The sequence below is a fragment of the Centroberyx gerrardi genome, chromosome 10, assembly GCF_048128805.1.
Source record: "Centroberyx gerrardi isolate f3 chromosome 10, fCenGer3.hap1.cur.20231027, whole genome shotgun sequence".
NCBI classification, from domain to species: domain Eukaryota; kingdom Metazoa; phylum Chordata; class Actinopteri; order Beryciformes; family Berycidae; genus Centroberyx; species Centroberyx gerrardi.
In genome coordinates this window covers 737,697-756,008 of record NC_136006.1, presented here as the reverse complement: position 1 = coordinate 756,008, position 18,312 = coordinate 737,697, and the positions used below count along the sequence as shown (strand labels likewise).

At 47.8% G+C, this 18,312-nt stretch overlaps 1 protein-coding gene across 1 annotated transcript in view; it reads right to left on the bottom strand.

The window, feature by feature from the left end:
• ttn.2 (titin, tandem duplicate 2) overlaps positions 1-18,312 on the bottom strand; it is a 234,276-nt gene that overhangs the window by 69,249 nt on the left and 146,715 nt on the right. Inside the window, exons 168-190 of the mRNA XM_078286142.1 lie at positions 17,931-18,151; positions 17,587-17,683; positions 16,673-16,969; positions 15,713-16,012; positions 14,772-15,086; positions 13,563-13,687; positions 13,467-13,502; positions 13,098-13,248; positions 12,562-12,843; positions 11,741-12,043; positions 11,116-11,421; positions 10,292-10,573; positions 9,695-9,882; positions 9,037-9,148; positions 6,843-6,981; positions 6,345-6,514; positions 5,853-6,004; positions 5,269-5,425; positions 4,860-5,141; positions 3,934-4,233; positions 3,080-3,373; positions 863-2,867; positions 62-749 (exon numbers count right to left, since the gene is read on the bottom strand). Of these exons, the coding sequence (XP_078142268.1) occupies positions 62-749; positions 863-2,867; positions 3,080-3,373; positions 3,934-4,233; positions 4,860-5,141; positions 5,269-5,425; positions 5,853-6,004; positions 6,345-6,514; positions 6,843-6,981; positions 9,037-9,148; positions 9,695-9,882; positions 10,292-10,573; positions 11,116-11,421; positions 11,741-12,043; positions 12,562-12,843; positions 13,098-13,248; positions 13,467-13,502; positions 13,563-13,687; positions 14,772-15,086; positions 15,713-16,012; positions 16,673-16,969; positions 17,587-17,683; positions 17,931-18,151 (7,202 nt within the window). The remainder of the gene's footprint in view (positions 1-61; positions 750-862; positions 2,868-3,079; positions 3,374-3,933; positions 4,234-4,859; positions 5,142-5,268; positions 5,426-5,852; positions 6,005-6,344; positions 6,515-6,842; positions 6,982-9,036; positions 9,149-9,694; positions 9,883-10,291; positions 10,574-11,115; positions 11,422-11,740; positions 12,044-12,561; positions 12,844-13,097; positions 13,249-13,466; positions 13,503-13,562; positions 13,688-14,771; positions 15,087-15,712; positions 16,013-16,672; positions 16,970-17,586; positions 17,684-17,930; positions 18,152-18,312) is intronic.

Below are 18,312 nucleotides of genomic sequence, written 5' to 3'. Positions count from 1 at the left end.
ATGCATTCTCAGTTCAGTTCAGGAATGGACCGACCCTGGTAGCAGGACGTCCTGAACGTACCTTGGTGACCTCCGGGGCCTCGGGGGGGCCGGGCTTGTTGAACTGGGTCTTGACGGTGACGGGTTTGCTCTCCACGGCGGGGCCAGTTCCCATCTTGTTCTCGGCCCTCACTCTGAAGATGTACTCGTTGCCTTCCACCAGGCGGGTGACGTTGCAGTAAGCGGTGACTACCGAGGCGGAGTAGGTGGACCAGACCATCCTCCTGGTCTCGCACTTCTCCAGGATGTAGCTGTCCACCTCGCAGCCTCCGTCGTCCTCCGGGGCGTCCCACACCACCCTGCACTTGTCCGCTCCAATGCCGGTGACCCTGAGGTTCCTCACCGGGCCGGGGATGTCCAGGACGTTGACGTTGGCGTATGCCGTGAAGGTGCCGGCCGAGTTGGTGGCGGTGATGACGTACTTTCCGGTGTCCGAGCGTTTGGACTTGGTCATGAGGAACTTGGAGTAGTCGGCGCCGGTCTCGTAGCTGATCCTGGGGTTGTCTCCGGTCGTTTTGTCCTTCACCCATTTGACTTCAGGCTGGGGCTTTCCTCTAAGCCCCGCCTCCATCCTCACCGACTCTCCGGCCATCACCGTCACAGTTCCGGCCAGCTTCATGTCGAGAACTGGCTTCTGGATCTCCTCCTTCACAACAATATCACACAGCTTCACCCAGCCACTCTCCCCGCCCTCGTTGACGGTCTGCACCCTGGAAAACCAATAATATGAATCATTACATTATGTTATACTATTATATCACATTATATTAGATTAGATTATACTCAAAAAGCACCTAACAACAACAAAAATGAAATGACGGACCTGAAGGTGTAGGTATGGTTCTCGATGCACTTGTCAGCCAGGAAGAACGTGTTGGTGAGCGTGCCAGCGTTCAGTTTCTCCCACGCCTCGGCGTCTTTGGCCTGGCACTCCAGGTTGTAGGAGATGTTGGGGCTGCCGCCGTCGTAGTCGGGCTTCCTCCACCTGAGGTAGACGAAGTTCTTGCCGACGTCGGTGACCCTGAAGTTCTCGGGTTCTCCGGGTTTCTCGATGGGGTCGATGGCCAGCAGCGGGGTTTTGGTCTCCACGGACGGACCAGGGCCCATCTTGTTCTCAGCGCAGACACGGAACAGATACTCATGACCCTCCATCAGCTTGGCCTTGATCATGCGGTTGGTGCAGTCGGAGGAGATCATGGACCACATGCTGATGCTGGGCTCGCGGCACTCCACGATGTAGTTGGTGATCTCAGAGCCTCCGTTGTCCTTGGGAGCCTCCCAGTTGACCATACAGGAGGCTTTGGTTGCGTAGGTGATGTGGAGGTTCTGGCAGTGTCCCGGTCTGTCCAGCACGTTGACAGTGATGGTGCAGGACGCCTCGCCGCCCTCATTGGAAGCCTTCAAGGTGTATTTGCCATGGTCGTCCCTGGTGGCCTCCTTGATCTTCAGGTGGACCACGGGGATGTTCTGGGTGATAGTGACACGCTTGCTGTTCTCCAGAATGGTCTCCTCCTTCGACCACAGGACCTCGGGGTCGGGACGGGCCTTGATGTAGCCGGTGACGTTGATGTTGTGTCCGACGCGCACGGTGATGCGCTCGCGGCAGGTGGCGTCCATCTCGATCTCCGGAGGGATGAGAATGTCCTGAGTGGTGATGGACTCTGGGATTTCTCTAGGTTCTCCATCTCCAATCATGTTGGAGGCTCGGACGCGGAACCGGTACTCGACGCCTTCCTCCAGGCCCTTCACTCTGTAGGCACACAGCTTGATGAAGTCATCCAGGTTCACCTTCTTCCACTCTTCAGTGTCGGCCTTCTTCATCTCTACGGTGTAGCCCAGGATGGGGCTTCCTCCGTCTTTATTGGGTTTGGTCCACACCAGGTCGGCGGTGGTCTTGCTGTAGTCTTTAACTTTGGGGTTGACAGGAGGGCTGGGGACGGTGATGGGCCTGCAGGGCTTGCAGGGGTCGGAGGTGGGGGACGGGCCGCTGAATCCGGCGATATTCTCAGCAAACACTCTGAACTCGTAGTCGTTGCCCTCGAACAGACCCATGACTCTGTACCTCAGGTCCTTGCAGGGTGTCTTGTTCACACGGATCCACTTTCCTCCCTTGTGTCGACGCTCGATGATGTAGCCGGTGATTTGGCTGCCGCCATCAAACAGAGGCATGGTCCAGCCGACTGTAACGGCGTCCTCCGTGATGTCGGAGGTCTGCGGCTTGCCGGGGTGGCCGGGGGCCTCGAAGGAGTGCTGGGCCACGGTGGGCTTGCTCTCCAGCGGAGCGCCGATACCCATCTTGTTCTCCGCGCGGATACGAACCACGTACTCCGCTCCCTTCTGCAGGCGGGAGATCTTGAGTTTGGTGGCGGTGCTGCCGGAGCTCACGCCTCCCCAGGTCTCCTTGTTGGACTCTCTCTTCTCCACGATGTAGTTGGTGACGGGGCTGCCGCCGTCGTCTTTGGGCGGACGCCACTCGATCAGCATGGAGTCGGGAGTGACCTCCAGGATGTTGACGGGTCCGATGGGAGCAGCGGGAACGTCCAGGACGGTCACGTTCAGGGCCGCCGTCTTGGTTCCGGCCGGGTTGGACACGGTGAGCAGGTAGCTGCCGGTGTGGTTCCTGGTGCACTCGTTGATGCTGAGCACAGTGGAGAAGTTGTCGGTGTCGATCTTGACGTTGCCCTGGCTGGTGATCTCCTCTCCCTCGATGCACCACTTGGCGGTGGGAACGGGGATTCCTCTCATGATGGCTGGCAGCCTGATGGTGGTGCCGGCCTTGACGATGATGCCTTCAGTCAGCTTCACGTCCACCTCAATGATGGGCGGCACTAGAGAGACGCAGACAGAGGTTAGTCCTGTTACTACATTTCAACATTAGCTGCCTTTACATGGAGCCTTTTATTCCACTAATAATCAGAATAGCAGCCCAATCTGAATAAAAATGCAACTGAAAAAAACCCCATCAAAGATTATTATGTTAAATTATTATGTGTTACTGTGGAGTTAAAAGTGAGTGTTGGGGTTCGGCGGTGTGTCTCACCCAGTTTCTCCTGGCAGAGGATCGGCACGGTGGTGTCGGGTCTGCTGAGGCCGATGGCGTTTTCGGCCCGCACACGGAAGCGGTAGGTCTTCCCTTCCTCCAGGCCGGTCACATGACTCTCGGGGATGCTGACGGTCTTCCACTCGTCCCACTCCCTCACTCCCTCCTCTTGATACTCAACCAGGAAGCCGGTGATCTCACTTCCTCCGTTGCGGTCGGGCCAGTTCCAGACCAGCCACACCTCGGTCTTGTCCACATCAACATGGTGCAGGTCTTTAGGAGGACCAGGAGGGACTGGGGGATGGGAAACAAAGACATTTAGGTTTGGAGCTAAATTATGTACACAACTGGACGACATAAAGCATAAAAATGATTATTTTGCTCAAAAAGCAAATAAAAGCAGGGATGAATAGAAACATTAACTGCACATAATGAGTCCAAATTTCTTCTTTTTGTCTCTTTGAGGTGAGATTTTTTGTCTCACCTACACCATTCATATTTTTTCTCCTCTTCGTGTTTTATTTATTTTTATTTACCTTTATTTATTCAGGGTGGTCAATTGAGAGCAGGTGCCCTCTTTTACAATGACGCCCTGACAAAATACTGACACAAAAATATACAAAATAATGAAAAGAAACAATCCTAATTCATAAAATCAATGAATAAGAAAACTTAAAAAACAACAATATAAGAAACAGGAAGATAAATAAATAAATAAATAAAAATAAATAAAAGACGAAGTACGTTTGCAGTTCAATAAAAATAAAAATAAAAATTAAAAATCTGTTTTCTGTGTGTAAATAGACGCTCTCCTCTAAGTTTTGTCTCCTGAAGCTTGGCGTGCTGCGACTCACACAGCGGGTTCATGGCCTTGATGGCCTTGGGCGTCGACACGTATTCGCTCCGGCCGTACTGGTTCTCGGCCGCCACTCTGAACTGGTAGGACGTTCCCTCCATCAGGTGCTTCAGCATCATGCTGCGCTTCTTGGAGGAGGAGCAGACGGGAACCCACTGGGCCGACGCCGCGTCCTTCTTCTCCACCACAAAGTTGGTGATGCGGACTCCGCCGTTGTCCTCTGGATCCTTCCAGGACAGGTAGGCGGAGTCGCTCCTCACATCTGACACCCGCAGGTGCTGGATGGGACCGGGCTTGTCTGCAGGGAAACACATGAGGAGGCTGTTAGACATTCCTTAATGTTTGGCTTGTCCACAGAGGAGGGAAGATAAACATGAGATGGGATTATGAATGATTTCAGGTTCCTGCAACATTACACAGGATTAGCTCAGTACAGGCAGCATCAATTAATTGAAGTTATTATCAGTTATAAAGCAATCTGTTCATATAAAACCAAAGTAAAGTGCTGAAACAGATTAGTTTAGGCTGCTGCTGTTTCTGAGGTCAGAGTGAGTCCTCACCGAGGACTCTATCCCCAACTCTCCTCACCCAGGACTCTATCCCTAACCCTCCTCACCCAGGACTCGATCCCTAACCCTCCTCACCCAGGACTCGATCCCTAACCCTCCTCACCCAGGACTCTAAACCTAACCCTCCTCACCCAGGACTCGATCCCTAACCCTCCTCACCCAGGACTCTAAACCTAACCCTCCTCACCCAGGACTCGATCCCTAACCCTCCTCACCCAGGACTCTAAACCTAACCCTCCTCACCCAGGACTCAATCCCTAACCCTCCTCACCCAGGACTCAATCCCTAACCCTCCTCACCCAGGACTCGTGACCTAACCTTCCTCACCCAGGACTCTATCCCTAACCCTTCTCACCAAGGACGAGCACGGTGCATGTGACGGTCTTTGAGCCGGCAGGGTTCTCCACAGTCAGGGTGTAGTCTCCGCAGTCACCGCGGTTACAGAACCTCATCTCCAGCTTGGTGCCGGCCTGGTTGGTCTCGATGTCGGCTCTGGTGGGAACCTCCGCCTCGTTCTTCTTCCAGGTGACGGAGGGGAAGGGGATTCCTTTGATGGCAGCCATCAGAGTGATGTGTGTTCCTGCCATGGCCTTCACCTCCCGGGTCATAGCGGCGTCCAGGATCAGGTCTGGGGGCTCTGGGGGGTAGAGGTAGAGGAGATGGACATGAGAGGCAGCACAGATGAAGGATGTAGTTGTACTTGATCAGTGAAAAATGCCATTGGTGCTGTAACTGAGGTAATAGTGTGTTGAATGGCAACTCACCAAGTCTGTCCAGAGCTCTGATTGGCTCCTCGACGTACGCCGGCTCAGACTCTCCGGCGGCATTGACGGCCATCACCCTGAAGCGGTACAGACCGCCCTCCTCCAGGTTGATCACCTTGAACTTGGTCTCCTGGCAGGAGTCCGGAGTCTGGTTCACCTGAGGATGAAAGAGGAGATGAAAGAGTTTAATGTTACATTTCAGTTACAGCTGAAGAAGATGGTAATCTGATCTCAGATTTTTCTGTCAGATTATCTGTCTCAAGCAGCTCCTTTTCATATCCACGGTGCTGCAGTACATACAGTGACTTCCAAAAACTGTTTGGACAGCAGAACATTTTACAATGTTTTAACTTTATGCTCAGTCTGGATGTCGAAGGATCCAGTGATTCTGAGGTTTCAGTCAGACAATCAGCTTCCAAATTAAGCTCTGTTTTTATCCATTGGGTATTTTGTGCATGGGGTATTTTGTGCAGTATGTTTCCCAATTGTGTTTCTTTAAAGTATTGTTTTACTTTTTGGTGCTTTTTGTTTCACACTGCCAGGTGAAGCTCCCATGCAGGATGATAAAAACATGAAAGTCTCACCTTGAGCCACTCCTCATTTCCAGCCTTCTGGAACTCCAGCAGGTAGCCGAAGATCTTTCCTCTGCCGGTGTCTTTGGGCGGCTGCCAGGACAGAGTCACCGACTCCTTGGTCCGGTCGATGTCCTCGGGGTTCACCGGAGGCCCGGGGATCACTGGAGAGCAGGGGAAAGAGGAAGACCACAACATTATAGTCGATACTTAAACATCGATCACCAGGTAACCCAGGGACAGAGAGGGGAATGGATTGGGAAAGAAATTTGGATGTGAATACGGAGATTAGAAAATGCATGAAGGATCAATATTGTTTACCAAAACACTACAACATGAACAGTAACTGACAGCAAGTGAAGCTGTTGTTCAGTGAAAAGAAAGCCATAATAATTAAGACTTTATCATAAGAAGAATAATTCAGTAACCAGGATTTGGAGACTAAAGAGTAAAGTGCCTCTGTGTGTCTGTATAACTGGACTGCCGGTGTAGACCTTGACGTACCGATGGGGTCTTTAGCGAAGGCGGGTTTGGACGGTGGGCTTGGGTCGCCGGCTCCCACCACGTTCTCTGCGCTCACTCTGAACTCGTACTCACAGCCCTGCAGCAGCTCCGGCACCCAGTACTCCACCTTGGGGTAGATCCGCTCCGTGTTGCTGTTGCAGCGAACCCACCTGCAGCAGAACACCCGCTCATCAGACATCTTATTCATTCAGACAGTCTATCAGCACTATGTTCCATCCAAACAGACACATAAAGACTCAGCATGCAATTACAACTGACAAAGGTAACCCTTGCTGAGTAATTGCTGAGTAATACACAAGTAAAGAAACAAGGTGCTTTTTTTTTATTTTTTTTTTTACTTTTTTTCAATTGCATTAGATAAGTGGAACTACTGAACAGTTTTAAAAACTTGAGAGAGAGTGGCTGGAGGCAAAGGATAAACTAGTTCAAAGATCAGTGTGTGTGTGTGTGTGTGTGTGTGTGTGTGTGTGTGTGTACCTGTTGGCCATGGTTTCCTTCCTCTCTACAATATATCCGGTGATCGGTTTCCCTCCGTCTGCCGGCGGCTCCCAGCTGATGAGCGCGGTGTCGTGGTAAACCTCCTTCACCAGCGGCTGCTTGGGAGCGTCAGGAACCTCTGTGGTGGAAACAGAACATCAGTTAGATCCTTCAAACACATCCAGTCTCATCTGACACTGCTCACTGCACACCATCAACTGCATTCTCAACATTCACTGTGACAGAATGAACCAGAAACCCTGAAACTACAGCTGCACCAGTATCGCTAAAATTATAATTCCAATTATGTTGAAAGATATTGTGATCAAGATTATCAATCTATATTCTTAATCTTAATGATTTATGGGACAAATTAATTTTACTGCACTTTTGGCATCTTATGTCAATATCAGCAGTGGACATTTTACTTCAAATCAAACGTTTCTTAAAAATAATAATTTAAATAAAAAGTATTGTTGATATGCAAATATTATAATATAATAATAATAATTATAATAATATATTCCACCAATATTAATTATGGAACGTGAAATTGCAATATACAACTACATGATTAGTTGTGCAGCCCTAATTTGTCACAATAAGAAGTTTATAGGGATATAATACTGGGTGTGTGTGGGTTTTAATAATGTTCTGTCAGGTGTGCGGCGTGTTGTCAGGTGTGCAGTGTGTTGTCAGGTGTGCAGTGTGTTGTCAGGTGTGCAGTGTGTTGTCAGGTGTGCGGCGTGTTGTCAGGTGTGCAGTGTGTTGTCAGATGTGCAGTGTGTTGTCAGTGTGTTGTCAGTGTGTTGTCAGGTGTGCAGTGTGTTGTCAGTGTGTTGTCAGGTGTGCAGTGTGTTGTCAGGTGTATCAGTGTATTGTCAGGTGTGGAGTGTGTTGTCAGTGTGTTGTCAGGTGTGCAGTGTGTTGTCAGTGTGTTGTCAGTGTGTTGTCAGGTGTGCAGTGTGTTGTCAGTGTGTTGTCAGGTGTGCAGTGTGTTGTCAGGTGTATCAGTGTGTTGTCAGGTGTGCAGTGTGTTGTCAGGTGTATCAGTGTGTTGTCAGGTGTGCAGTGTGTTGTCAGGTGTGCAGTGTGGTGTGCAGTGTGTTGTCAGGTGTGCAGTGTGTTGTCAGGTGTGCAGTGTGTTGTCAGGTGTATCAGTGTATTGTCAGGTGTGGAGTGTGTTGTCAGTGTGTTGTCAGGTGTGCAGTGTGTTGTCAGGTGTATCAGTGTGTTGTCAGTGTGTTGTCAGGTGTGCAGTGTGTTGTCAGGTGTATCAGTGTGTTGTCAGTGTGTTGTCAGGTGTGCAGTGTGTTGTCAGTGTGTTGTCAGGTGTGCAGTGTGTTGTCAGGTGTGCAGTGTGTTGTCAGGTGTGCAGTGTGCTGTCAGTGTGTTGTCAGGTGTATCAGTGTGTTGTCAGGTGTGCAGTGTGTTGTCAGGTGTGCAGTGTGCTGTCAGTGTGTTGTCAGGTGTATCAGTGTGTCATCAGGTGTGCAGTGTGTTGTCAGGTGTGCAGTGTGCTGTCAGTGTGTTGTCAGGTGTATCAGTGTGTTGTCAGGTGTGCAGTGTGTTGTCAGGTGTGCAGTGCGTTGTCAGTGTGTTGTCAGGTGTGCAGTGTGTCGTCAGGTGTGCAGTGTGTCGTCAGGTGTGCAGTGTGTTGTCAGTGTGTCGTCAGGTGTGCAGTGTGTCGTCAGGTGTGCAGTGTGTTGTCAGGTGTGCAGTGTGTTGTCAGTGTGTCGTCAGGTGTGCAGTGTGTCGTCAGGTGTGCAGTGTGTCGTCAGGTGTGCAGTGTGTTGTCAGTGTGTCGTCAGGTGTGCAGTGTGTCATCAGGTGTGCAGTGTGTTGTCAGGTGTGCAGTGTGTTGTCAGTGTGTTGTCAGGTGTGCAGTGTGTTGTCAGTGTGTCGTCAGGTGTGCAGTGTGTTGTCAAGTGTGCAGTGTGTTGTCAGGTGTGCAGTGTGTTGTCAGTGTGTCGTCAGGTGTGCAGTGTGTTGTCAGGTGTGCAGTGTGTTGTCAGTGTGTCGTCAGGTGTGCAGTGTGTTGTCAGGTGTGCAGTGTGTTGTCAGTGTGTCGTCAGGTGTGCAGTGTGTTGTCAGTGTGTCGTCAGGTGTGCAGTGTGTTGTCAGGTGTGCAGTGTGTTGTCAGTGTGTCGTCAGGTGTGCAGTGTGTCGTCAGGTGTGCAGTGTGTTGACTTACTGAACACGTCTCTGGCCTTGGTATCGGCGGACAGCAGCGGGTCGCTGATGCCGTAGATGTTCTGAGCCATGATCCTGATGATGTACTCTCGCCCCTCGATCAGCTTCGGCACCTAAGAGACAAACAGCAGGAGGCTTTATCAACACCAAGGCTTCGGCTTTCACATGACTGGTATTGCAAGTGTCTGTGTTCAAATGGTTCATTTTTTTAAACAGCTGATTTCAGTGCAGCCACAGTTATCCGTCTGTTATTTGGGTTATGAATCCTTCAAAGGTAATTAGATCAACGAGCAGCTTGATAATAAAAACCCGACCAGTTGAAAAAAAACAAAACTCTATATATATATTATCATATATTTATCATTTTCCATAACTTTTTCAGGTTTTCAATGATACCTAACCTGTCAGCGATGGATCAGACCAATCAACACAGAGAAGTTGTTGTGAAAACTGAAAAATGATTTTTAAGGTGCTGGCAAGTGCAGGAAAAAACACTGTTAACAAACAAAGTATTGATTCTTGCCTCACACCAAGTCTTCGCAAACCTGAAGAAGCAGGAAGCGAAACTCGTTGTTTGCTCCTAAACTTTTGATTTCATGTAAAATAAAGGAACTTTTTCTAGAGGCTCGGTGTGCAGCAGAGTGTTTGTTGCTTCCTACCCTGCAGGTGGTGCGGGTGCAGGAGGAGGTGACGGGCATCCACAGGTCTCTGTTGGTGTCTCTCTTCTCCACGATGTAGTTGGAGACGGCGCAGCCTCCGTCGTCGAGAGGAGGATTCCAGGAAATCACCATGTAGTTCCTGTAGACCTCGTTGAAGACCACAGGCCCTTCTGGAGGCTGAGGCCGGTCTGAGGAGGGAAACAACACAGTCAGCATCACACACTGAGCAGCAGCATCCAGCACAACATGGAGACTGGGGGGTTTCTGGAGAAAACCAGAAATAAAATCCTCCAGGTCATTTTAACCCAGAAAAATATTATTTTTTAGCCATCGTTGTCAAAAGTCACGTGAAAAGCCACATGTAAATTCAAAGCACATGTGTTTTTTGGTGAACAATTTTGGGCCGTCAACACTGCCAAATTTGTATTCTGACGTGACAGTTTTTACTTCACATTTCAGTTCATAGGTAATGTTTGTTTTTTTTCTACACGAACAAATGTTTTCATGTTTTCACCTGCCACTACATACGGCAGTATTTGCTTCACATGTGAAAACTTAATTTCACACGTTTTGGGGTGGAGCCGGGCGGTGACTCACCGACCACGGTGATGGTGCAGACCCCTTTGCGGGTTCCCACGGCATTCTCCACGGCGACGCAGTAGCAGCCGCTGTGCTCCCTCTTGGCCTTAGCGATGGTCAGGCTGAGGTGGCGGCTGGTGCTGTGGAGGCTGATCTCGTCCTCCGGCTTCAGCTCCTCCTCATTCTTGGTCCAGCTGATGGTGGGAGCCGGTTTGCCGGAGAAGCGGCCCTGCAGCGCGCACATGTCTCCCACCTTCACCATCATCCTGTCTCTGAAGTCCAGGTCCAGAATGGGAGGTTCTGGTGGAGGGGTTTTCATGTTTAAATATTAATCTCAGCTTTTTTTAAATAATATAATTTAGAGAAAACACCTGCATACTGTCTGCACTCGCACATCTCTCGTACATCTCTGTTTTTGTGGACTGTCTCTTGTTAACTAAAATGTAAAACTCTATGCTGACGACAGAAAAATTAAAGTTATTAAAATTATCATAGATATCCTTGAACCATAACAATTTGACCATCTGTAACTTCTGTACTTATCACAAAATGATTTAGTGTTTGCATGTCATACTGTATATAAAACAGTAATTTTTAAACAAAAGAAAGTATTTGGAATATCATGAATCTTTACATCATATATATTTCATACATTGTTTAAAAACTGACAACCTGCATCTTCTCCATCTTCTCTTTATCTTCTATCATGGCTGTTTTATTTCACATTTTATCTTCTGCTTTTTAATTTCACTGCTCTACTTACTTCCACTGTTGGAAAGCGTGTTGAGGTCTCAGCTTGAAAAGTTTTTTTAGAAATAAAGTTGTGGCTGTGCGTCACTCACCCAGCTCCTCCTTGCACTGGATGGGCTTGGTGCAGAACGAGGACTTGCCCTGTCCGACCATGTTGACGGCGGAGACTCGGAACTCGTGGCTGGATCCTTCCTTCAGCCCGCCGTGGGTGAACTTTCTGTCCATCAGCTTGTCTTCTCCGCCGATGCGTGTGAAGTTGTCCTTGCCGATCAGACGGGACTCCAGGACGTAGCCGGTGACCTCGGCGCCGCCGTCATACTTGGGCGGTCTCCAGGAAACGGAGATGGAGTCCTTGGTGATGGCGGTGACCTCCAGGTCCACTGGACGCTCCGGGACGGCTGGGAGGAGACGAGAGGAACGAACACCATACTTATTATGTTATTATGTTATTATTTAGTGTATTAAAAAAGGGACAAAACCCCTCCCTGTGTCTTAATATCTCCATGTATCTATAAAGGTTGTTTTCTGGGTTTTTTTTGTATTCTATTTTATTTTATTTCTTCTAAATGACATCAAATTTCTAAATTACATGAATTGGAGAATCATATTCACAAAATAATGCGATATTCACAAAATATATATATATATATATATGTCGCGATTTTGAATATCGGCCCAAGCCTAGAGATACATGAGCATTAGTTGTCTCAGACTTACAGATGGGGTCCTTGATGAGAACCATCTTGTCCGTCTCGATGAACGGTCCCATGCCGATGATGTTCTCGGCGGCGATTCTGAAGAAGTAGCCCTTTCCGTCGATGAGGCCCTGCACCACGGCGTTGTTCCTGGTCACGGTGTAGGAGACCGAGGTCCAGCCCATCCGGTCCGACTCGCGCTTCTCGATGATGTAGTTGGTGATGGCCGAGCCGCCGTTGTCCTCGGGGGAATACCAGGTCAGCTTGCAGGAGTCGATGGTCAGGTTCTCTCCGGCGAAGGGAAGACCGACCGGCCCGGGAACGTCTGGAGGGATTTAATACCAACAAGGATTTAGTGTCGACCGGTCATGGGCCGGTTTCGGGATTTCTGTATCGTCATCAGTTTGGTTATGTGGGATGAAATTATGTATTTTTGTGGGTATAAACTTTGTGTTGGATAGCTTGCAAATGCTGCAAGAACTCCCAGGAAGCCCTGGTGTCACTGAACAACGCTAACAAGCTGTTTTAGACAGTCGAAAGAGAAATGTAGACTGTGGAAAGGATCTGATTAAGAAAACAAAAGGGAGAGAAAATGAGCTTCACTATTATTAGTTTTTAGTTTTTGTTTTTTGTTTGTTTAGAGGGTGAGAGGATGGGGGGTTGGAGAGTGGTGTGGGGAGGTCTGTAATGTATTTTTTATTTATGTCACTTTTTTTTTCACATTTATGTATGTATTTTCTCTTCCCTTTTCAGATGATGTGTTCCTTGTTCTGTAATGATTGAATCCAGAATGGAAAATAAACCAGACTGAAATCCAAAGCGTCCCGGATCAGGTTTCCTCACCCAGGACCTCCACGATGATGGCCTTCTTCCTCTCTCCTCCCTCGTTCTTGGCGCTCAGGGTGTAGATTCCCTGGTGTTGGCGTTTGCACTTCTTGATGACCAGCGAGTTGGAGATGCCGGTGGTTTCCACCACCGCCTCCTTGGGAACCTCGGCGTCGTCGCGGCACCAGGTGATCTGAGGAGCCGGTTTCCCGGAGACGTAGGCGATGATGCGGATGGTGGCGCCGGCGTGAACCACGATCTTCTCCTTCACCGAGGCGTCCAGGTCCATCTCAGGAGCAACTGCAGGGAGACGACGGGTTTAAACCTGCTGCACCTTGTCTGTCTAGTCGCAAAATGGGTAATTCTTCTTCTTCTTGCAGATATACATAACACATAATGATTACGCTTTAAATCTCTGTCACTTTGTTGATAATATCATGCTCTGAGTGTAATAATTATCATGCACAATGTGTAGCAGTGAAGTTTCCTGCCCTGCTGATGAGTATTTAAGTTTGGATAAATGTTTCCTACAGACAGACGGATCAGACTCTTACTTGTCCTGTCTTTGACCTCGATCAGCTCAGAAACCTGACCCGGCTCTCCCACTCCGGCAGCGTTGACAGCCCGAACCCTGAACCGGTACAGACCGCCTTCCTTCAGGCCTGCAACCACAAACTTGGTTCCTCTGATCTCCTTATCTTTAGCCTAGAAAGGGAAGGAGAGGAAAAACCCAGTAAGGAAACCGCTCAGTAGCTTAGTGTTTAAACATGTTAGAAGGATTCATATAGAGTTTGAGTCTGATTCTGAAACTTGTTCACAAATCCAGTTTGGACCAAACTCTCTCTGAATAAATTAGAGTTGTTTTTTTTCAATTCATTGTTCAGCTGTAACTCATAACTGTAATAAATGTGGAGGAGTTTTACCTTCTCCCACTCCTCCACCTCAGCCTCCTTGTCCTCCTCCCCCTCGCTCAGCAGCAGTCTCCTCTGGGCTTTCTTCTCCTCCTCCTCCTTGTTCACCTCCTTGAACTCAACAAAGTATCCGGTGACCTTGGATCCTCCGTCGACCAGAGGAGGAATCCACTCCAGCTCCACCGTCGACTTGGTCCAGTCTATCACCTTGGGGGTGGGGGGGCCGGGCGGCTCTGCAGCAGGCACAGGTACATTTAATTATATTATAATGATAATAAAGTAAAGAGTAAAAACAAGAAGGCACCACAAGCTGAAAGAACAGAGGGTAAAAACAAAATAATAGTAAACTAATAGGATAAAAGACATCACATGAAAGTAAGTGTTCAGAAGTGATTTAAAGGAAGTTAATGATTCTGGTAGCCGAAGCCCAGTCAACAGCCAGAAGAGCCCAGTCTGAGGATCTGAGGCTTGGCATTTAAACTCTTTTTTTAAATAAACACTACTGATTCTAACTTTATTGGCCAAGTCTCTCTGAAAATAGTTTTTAATCTCAAAGGGCAGGGCAAGGGTTCAAAAACTGAATAATTACCTGACTAACTAACCAACTCACTGACTGACTAACTAACTAAGTCACTGACTTACAAACTCTCTGAATTACGAACTCTCTGACTATCGAACTCTCTGACTAACGAACTCTCTGACTAACAAACTCTCTGACTAACGAACTCTCTGACTAACAAACTCTCTGACTATCGAACTCTCTGACTAATGAACTCTCTGACTAATGAACTCTCTGACTAATGAACTCTCTGACTAACGAACTCTCTGACTAACAAACTCTCTGACTAACAAACTCTCTGACTAATGAACTCTCTGACTAATGAACTCTCTGACTATCGAACTCTCTGACTAATGAACTCTCTGACTAACGAACTCTCTGACTAATGAACTCTCTGACTATCGAACTCTCTGACTATCGAACTCTCTGACTAACGAACTCTCTGACTAACGAACTCTCTGACTAACAAACTCTCTGACTAACGAACTCTCTGACTAACAAACTCTCTGACTAACGAACTCTCTGACTAATGAACTCTCTGACTAATGAACTCTCTGACTATCGAACTCTCTGACTAACGAACTCTCTGACTAACAAACTCTCTGACTAACGAACTCTCTGACTAACAAACTCTCTGACTAATGAACTCTCTGACTATCGAACTCTCTGACTATCGAACTCTCTGACTAATGAACTCTCTGACTAATGAACTCTCTGACTAACGAACTCTCTGACTAACGAACTCTCTCATCACTTACGGATGGGGTCTCTGCAGAGCACAGCGTCTGACGGCACGCTGGGCGGGCCGTTGCCGGCGGCGTTGACGGCGATGACTCTGAAGTGGTAGAGTGCTCCCTCCAGCAGGCCGGTGACGTCCCAGTTGTTTCCCACCGGCACAGCGCGGATCGGGTCGCGGTTCACCCGGCTCCACCGCTTCGCCGTCGTCTCCTTCTTCTCGATGAAGTAGCCGGTGATGGAGGAGCCGCCGTCATACTCCGGCTCCTCCCAGTTGACCGTCATGGACTCCAGACAGACTTCAGTCACTGTGGGCTTTTCACACTGTCCCGGGACAGCTGGGGGGGGGGGGGGGGGGAGAGGAGTCAGGGATCAATGTAGTGGTTATAGGAAACAGATAATAATCAGTTATTGATCTCTATGAGGGTTGAGGGAAGAGAAGAGATGGATGAGTTGTTTTAGCAGTAATTACAATTATATTATATTATTTAAAACTTATTATAAATTCAAAACTTTAAAAGATGCTATATTTAACTACTCAGCAAAAAAACATCCATCTTCAAGTCATTTAATATTGTATTGAATCTTAAAATTGTATTTTTCTTGAAACAAGTGAAAGAATCTGTCAGAATCTGGCGGTAAGATACTTTCAGTTTTTCCCAAAGCGAATCAATTTGTTTGAAGAATTTTCTGGACACTAGTGGATTGATCTGCTCTTTCTGCCTCGTTTCTTGCCTTGTTTCTAGAGAATTCCTTAAACTAGTGGAACTGTGTTGGAAAGAAATGGCATCATCTCACCCAACTGGCAAGATGTGTCACTTTGTTTAAGGAAAAATAGGATTGTAAAACTCTATACAGACTAAATGACTTCTTAAGATGTCCGTTTTTGCAGTGAATTCAAGACGTTTTAAGGCCTTGAGTGTTCATATAATAAAACTGCAGACGCTGCAGGACTTTTCCTTACTGAAGAGGTTCCTGGCCTTCTCCGGCTCGCTGGTCAGCGGCGGTCCGACGCCGAACTTGTTCTGGGCCATGACCCTGAACTCGTACTCGTGGTTCTCCGTCAGCCTCGTCACCACGTAGGCGCACTCCTTGAGGTCGCTGGAGACGTGGACCCAGGACTTCCTGTTGTCCTCGCGCTTCTCGATGACGTAGTTAGTGATCTTGGATCCGCCGTTGTCTTTGGGAGCGCTCCAGGACAGACCGATCCTCTCGGCGAACACCTCAGTGAATTTCATTGGTCCGATGGGCGGGCCGGGGCGGCCTGGGGGAGGAAGGAACAGGTTTGTGTCACATTTTTGGACAATCAAACATTTAGCATCAATTTCTTTGTTTCTAGGGTACAAACTGTTGAAATGCCAATTACACAAGCTGAAAACAAGCTTATTAGCCTTTTCAATCATTCTAAAGTCATGTTTGGTGGTCAAGCTTGGTTCAAACCCACAGAAATTTATTTTATATTCTAGCCAAGATCCCAAGGTTTCCAAAGATACCAAACATGTCAGGCTGAATTACAGGGAAATGTGTAGAAAATGAAGCACAAGACATCTAGATTATTTGCATTTTATTAAATGGTACAGCCATAAAAAATGGCGTCTTGGATTTGAATATTTTACTAAGTGTGAAACAGATTCAATGAAGCGTTGGAATGAGCAGATACAGAATATATACAGTATGTTTCTTGTGTATCTTTTCTAACTTTGAAGCTAGCTTTTTTTAAGATGATTTTTTTTATCATTTTTTCCTTTATTAGAGAGAAAGTGGAGAGAGACAGGAAAGATCAGGAGAGAGAGAGATTTAAGGAGAATTCAGGCTGCGACGGGTCACAGTAACACAATACAACTTCACGTGTTAGTCGTACAAAAACTGCAGATATGAATCATAAGGTGTACGACACAGTAAACCAACAGCCTGACTCCCTCACCCAGCACAGTGAGCTTGATGTCCTTGCTGGCCGTGCCCAGGCTGTTGGTGGCGGTCAGGCTGTAGAGGGCGCTGTCGTCCCGTCTGGACTGCTGGATCAGGAGCGTACACTTGTCGTGCGTCACCAGCTTGTTGACGTGCCGGTCGTACTGGACGGCCGTCTTCTCCTCGGGTTTGGCCAGCGCCGCCTTCTGCCAGGTGAGCGAGGGGAACGGACAGCCGCTGATCTTGGCCACCAGGCTGACGTCGCACCCCTCCTCCCCCTCCAGGGACTCACGCAGCTCGATGGTGGGAGCGACTGGAGAGGGAAGAGGGGGAGGGGTTAACATCTACTGTAGTGATGAGAAACTGAGCAACAGCTTAGATGCAACATCTTGAAAGTCCCATCTGAAATCAAAACTGAGCAACAGCTTAAAACTTGTAAATTTGTAGATATAAAGGATCAAAGAACCCAAGTAACACGTTTAATAATTGAATAACCTTATCTAATAAGTCCAATGCACTCATTACTTACAAAAATACCTTAAGTAAATGCTGTTGCTTTCGGGTGAAAACTTTGCAACTCCAATTTTGGTGATTTCCATGTTTTAACTTCAGTTGAAGGATGGCATGCTCCTCTATGATTTAAGAAAATTCTATGATCCGTTGGTTTTAGGAAACAATTAGATAAACTCAAAATTGCATGGTGGTAAATCTAAAAACAAGACTGTTTTTCTTAGTTCATGAAAAGTTGATTAAAAGACATTTTGGAGATACGAGGTTTTCACCCGACAACAGCGATATAAAAAAAAACTTTGCTTCAAATGTAAATACTGAATATAACCTTACAAAAATCAATGCAATGTTTCTACATGTATAACTGAAAGGGATGAAGCCGTTTCCCAGCAGTCTGTGATTGGTCCGTCTGTCACTCACATGTCTGGTCCTTGACGACCATCGGTCCGGCGGTGGAGGAGGGTCGGCCGGGTCCGGCTGCGTTGACCGCCTTCACTCTGAACTCATACTCTCCTCCCTGGAGAGTGAAGTCACATTCTGTCAGAGGATTCAACTTCACCAGCAGTCAGTATTGTATGTTTTGTAGTGTATGTTGTCTTCTTTTTGTAGCTCATGAAAATTTCCAATAAAGAAAATATCAATCGTAAAATTAGAGAAAAAACAGAAAGAATAGACACGATCATGAATGAACCCTAACCCCCAGGTTGACAACCACTGTTTTAACCAATCAGGGAAGGCGTGAGGTGTAAAGAGCGGAGCCTGACCTCCTTCAGGTCCTCCACGATGAAGCTGAGCTCCTCCACGTTCCTCTTGTTGCACTGCTTCCAGGTCTCCTTCTCCTTCCCGCTGGTGTCCCAGCTCAGACGCTCGATGATGTAATGAGTCACCGGGGAGCCGCCGTTATTTTTAGGAGCCTCCCAGGTCAAAGTGACCGTCGACTTCGTTACCAGGTTCACCTTCACCTTAGTGGGGGGGTCAGGGGGGTCTGAGGAGGAGTAATAATAATTCAGTAATAGTCAGGTTTCAATGCAAACTAGTGAATCTCAGTAGTTTCACTGTAACTTAATGATGATTTTTCGATCTTTGACACTTTGCTTGCTAGTTGGAGTTAGTGTGTGTGTGTGTGTGTGTGTGTGTGTGTGTGTG